Source organism: Mytilus edulis, chromosome 8 (assembly GCF_963676685.1).
Source record: "Mytilus edulis chromosome 8, xbMytEdul2.2, whole genome shotgun sequence".
Lineage (NCBI taxonomy): Eukaryota > Metazoa > Mollusca > Bivalvia > Mytilida > Mytilidae > Mytilus > Mytilus edulis.
The window spans coordinates 78,530,595-78,534,541 of NC_092351.1; the positions used below are offsets into that span (position 1 = coordinate 78,530,595).

The window sequence follows — 3,947 nt, forward strand, 5'->3', positions numbered from 1 at the left end:
ATGTTGCCATCATATTAAATGTTTTCATACAATACATTAAATGCATACATACCACTCTTATCTACATTTTCCGCGGACTTCTAAAAAAAGAAGATTTCCTTCTAGTCTGTGATTCGAACATTTAAAAAACGTGTCATCACAAATGACACGTTTTGCAAAATGGATGAAACAAATATTTTGCTTCGAATAACTTCATTAAACTGAAGTTTGTGTTATTCATTGTATTCAATTGCTCAGTACGTTAATTTTACTTACAGATAATACAGACGGTGACAGGCTCTAGATCTATGGTGTATTGCTAAATAGAAAGAAGAATTGTCTATTTTTGGTTTTCTATTTTTAGAACTACAATATTACTACACAGAAGAGTACTATTTATAGGGTGACCAGTGGGCACCGTTCAGCGTAACTATTATCCTTGTGCGCATGAACTCTACAAACACTGTAGTCAATTTGTCTTCAGTAGTTTTGTCGGAGACCGAAACAAAGGTACTGTCAAAAGGTCTTAATTTTTGTCCCACGCCGGGCAAAATAGATTCTATACTCTTGGAAGATGACCTAGACAAGTTAGAAAGATCCCTCAGAATTAAGGAATATTTTTCTAAAGACAACACAAAAAGTTCCACTGATAGTGACACAAGTGATCTCGACTCAGATGACGACCAAGAAGATGTCGATATTCCCAGATTCAGGAAAAAAAGTTCATGGATTCCTAAACCCAGTAAATGTGCTACTTTAGAACATATTATTGACAAAATTAAATCCGACGTAACAAATCTGTCCACTGCTACTTCCCAAAAATTCAACAATTTATCTTCTGAAGAAAACGAAGCTGTGCGGTTACTTAAAAACAGAGACGACATTATAATTAAACCAGCAGATAAAGGTAGCGCTGTTGTCGTCATGGACAGATGTGACTACATTCAAGAGGCGGAACGTCAACTCTCTGATGAGAGATTCTATAAGAAATTAGACTCTGACCCCACCCCTCAATTTAACACAGAGATCACCACAAACCTGAAAAACATGTGTGAACAGGGACACATTGATGAAACCACATTTAAATATCTAAAACCGGAAAAATCAAATCCGGGGCGTTTCTATCTTCTGCCCAAAATACATAAAGTCAATAATCCAGGTAGACCAATTGTTTCCGCCAATGACCACCCTACAGAAAAAAGATCAGAATTTATTGACTTTCATCTCCGACCACACGTAGAAAATTTACCATCATATATTCAAGACACAACACATTATCTTAAAAAAATGGAATCTTTGAACCCTCTCCCACCTGAAACGATCCTTTTCTCGCTTGATGTTACCTCCCTCTATACTAAAATCCCCCATGACGATGGTATAGAAGCCTGTAGGGAAGTCTGGAACTCTCGTAACACCTTACATCCACCAACTGAATGTCTCATCCAGCTTCTTACTTTGGTATTAAAATGCAATAACTTCACATTCAATGGTGAGCACTTTCTCCAAGTTAATGGAACAGCAATGGGAACAAAGATGGCCCCGTCTTATGCCAATATTTTTATGGGGAAATTAGAACAGAGAATTCTCAATTCTTTTCTTTATCAACCCCTCTCTTGGTTCCGATTTATTGACGATACTGACATGAAGTGGGACAAGAGGCTCTCAAGAGCCTGAATCGCTCACCTGAATTTTTTTGGTTAATTCTCTCATCAATGATTATTTTGGCTTTTCAATTCATTTAAATGTTCTTTGAATCGTCCTATTTTCTTCAAAAGCAAAAAAAAATCATTTTCTCCTATGTTCTATTTTAGCCATATGAACATGTTTCTTGACATACAAGGAAATGAAATATAAAATGTATACTAGATACTCTAAAACTCATTTAGCCTAAGTTTGGCTGAAATTGATACAGCAGTTTCAAAGGAGAAGATTTTTTAAAGTAAGTCAACATGATGAACAAATTGTGAAAAAAGTCTTTAAAGGGCAATAACTCCTTAAGGGGTCAATTGACAATTTGGGTCAAATTGACTTATTTGTAGATCTTACTTTGCTTAACATTTTTGCTATTAACAGTTTATCTGTATCTATAATAGTATTCAAGATAATAACCAAAAACTGCAAAATTTCTTTAAAATCATCAATTCAGGGGCATTATACCTGAAAAACCAGTTACCCAATTCGGCTGAAAATTACAGGACAGGTAGATCTTGACCTAATAAATACTTTAACATCTTTTCTTATTTGCTCTAAATGCTGGAGTTTTTGAGATATAAGCCAAAAACTGCATTTTACCCTGTGATCTATTTTTAGCCATGACGGCCATGTTTTTTGACGAAATAAAAAATAAAGCACAAACTTTATTTTATACACCCTACAGATCATTCAGTTGAAGTTTGGTTGAATTTAGTTGAGTAGTTTTAGAGGAGAAGATTTTTTAAAGTTAGCAAATATGATGAACAAATTGTGAAAAATTGTCATTAAAGGACAATAACCCTTTAAGGGGTCAATTGACAATTTTGGTCATATTAACTTATTTGTAGATCTTACTTTGCTGATCATTTTTGCTGTTTACAGTTTATCTTTATCCATAATAAAATTCAAGATAATGACCAAAAATTGCAAAATTTCCTTGAAATTACCAATTAAGTGACAGCAACCCAACAATGGTTGGTTTGATTCATCTGAAAATTTCAGGGCTGATAGATCTTGACCTAATGAACATTTTTACCCCATGTCAGATTTGCTCTAAATGCTTTCGTTTTTGAGATATAAGCCAAAAACTGCATTTGACCCCTATGTTCTATTTTAAGTAACGGCGGCCATTTTGTTTGACGGATCAAAAATCAAAGCACACACTTTGTGCAGGATAATCTAAGGAACAATCATGCTAAGTTTTAACCAAATCCATTCAGTAGTTTCAGAGGAGAAGATTTTTTAAAGTTAGCAAATATGATGAACAAATTGTGAAAAATTGTCATTAAAGGACAATAACCCCTTAAGGGGTCAACTGACAATTTTGGTCATTTTAACTTATTTGTAGATCTTACTTTGCTGATCATTTTTGCTGTTTACAGTTTATCTTTATCTATAATATTAATCAAGATAATGACAAAAAACTGCAAAATTTCCTTGAAATTACCAATTAAGTGGCAGCAACCCAACAATGGTTGGTTTGATTCATCTGAAAATTTCAGGGCTGATAGATCTTGACCTAATGAACATTTTTACCCCATGTCAGATTTGCTCTAAATGCTTTCGTTTTTGAAATATAAGCCAAAAACTGCATTTGACCCCTATGTTCTATTTTAAGTAACGGCGGCCATGTTTTTTGACGGATCAAAAATCGAAGCGCACATTTTGTGCAAGATATACTAAGGAACAGTCATGCTAAGTTTCATTCAAATCCATTCAGTAGTTTCAGAGGAGAAGATGTTTGAAAAATTGTTAACGACGACAGACGACGACGACGACGACGACGGACGCCAAGTGATGAGAAAAGCTCACATGGCCTTTTAGGCCAGGTGAGCTAATAATACTGAACAAGAACTAGATTTGTTTATTCAACATGCCAACGATGCCCATCCCTCAATAAAATTCACATATGAAATCTCTGACTCTAAGATCACATTTCTTGACACTGCAACGCAATTGAGGGATGGAAACATATTTACAGATCTGTATTGCAAGCCCACAGACAAACATCAATATCTGTCTCCTTCAAGTTGTCACCCTAAACATTGCATCAAGAGCATTCCCTACAGCAAGGCCATACGAATAAAAAGGATTTGCTCCACCAACGATGTTGCCAAAAAACGACTACAAGAACTTCGCGGTCACCTAAAACATCGGGGCTACAAAAGGAAAGACATTGATAAAGGTTTTTCTCGTGCTAGCAACATCAGCCGAGATGAACTTTTACAATATAAAGTCAAAAAGGTCAACAGAAGGGTGCCTTTTGTGTTGAATTA

The 3,947-nt window shown here is 35.1% G+C and overlaps 1 protein-coding gene across 1 annotated transcript; it reads left to right on the forward strand.

Moving 5' to 3' along the window:
• The first annotated feature begins 426 nt into the window (after positions 1–426).
• On the forward strand, positions 427–1,653 carry LOC139484384 (uncharacterized). The gene has a single exon (XM_071268120.1). It carries the CDS (start codon positions 427–429, stop codon positions 1,651–1,653), a length of 1,227 nt encoding a protein of 408 aa, XP_071124221.1.
• The last annotated feature ends 2,294 nt before the right edge of the window (positions 1,654–3,947 follow it).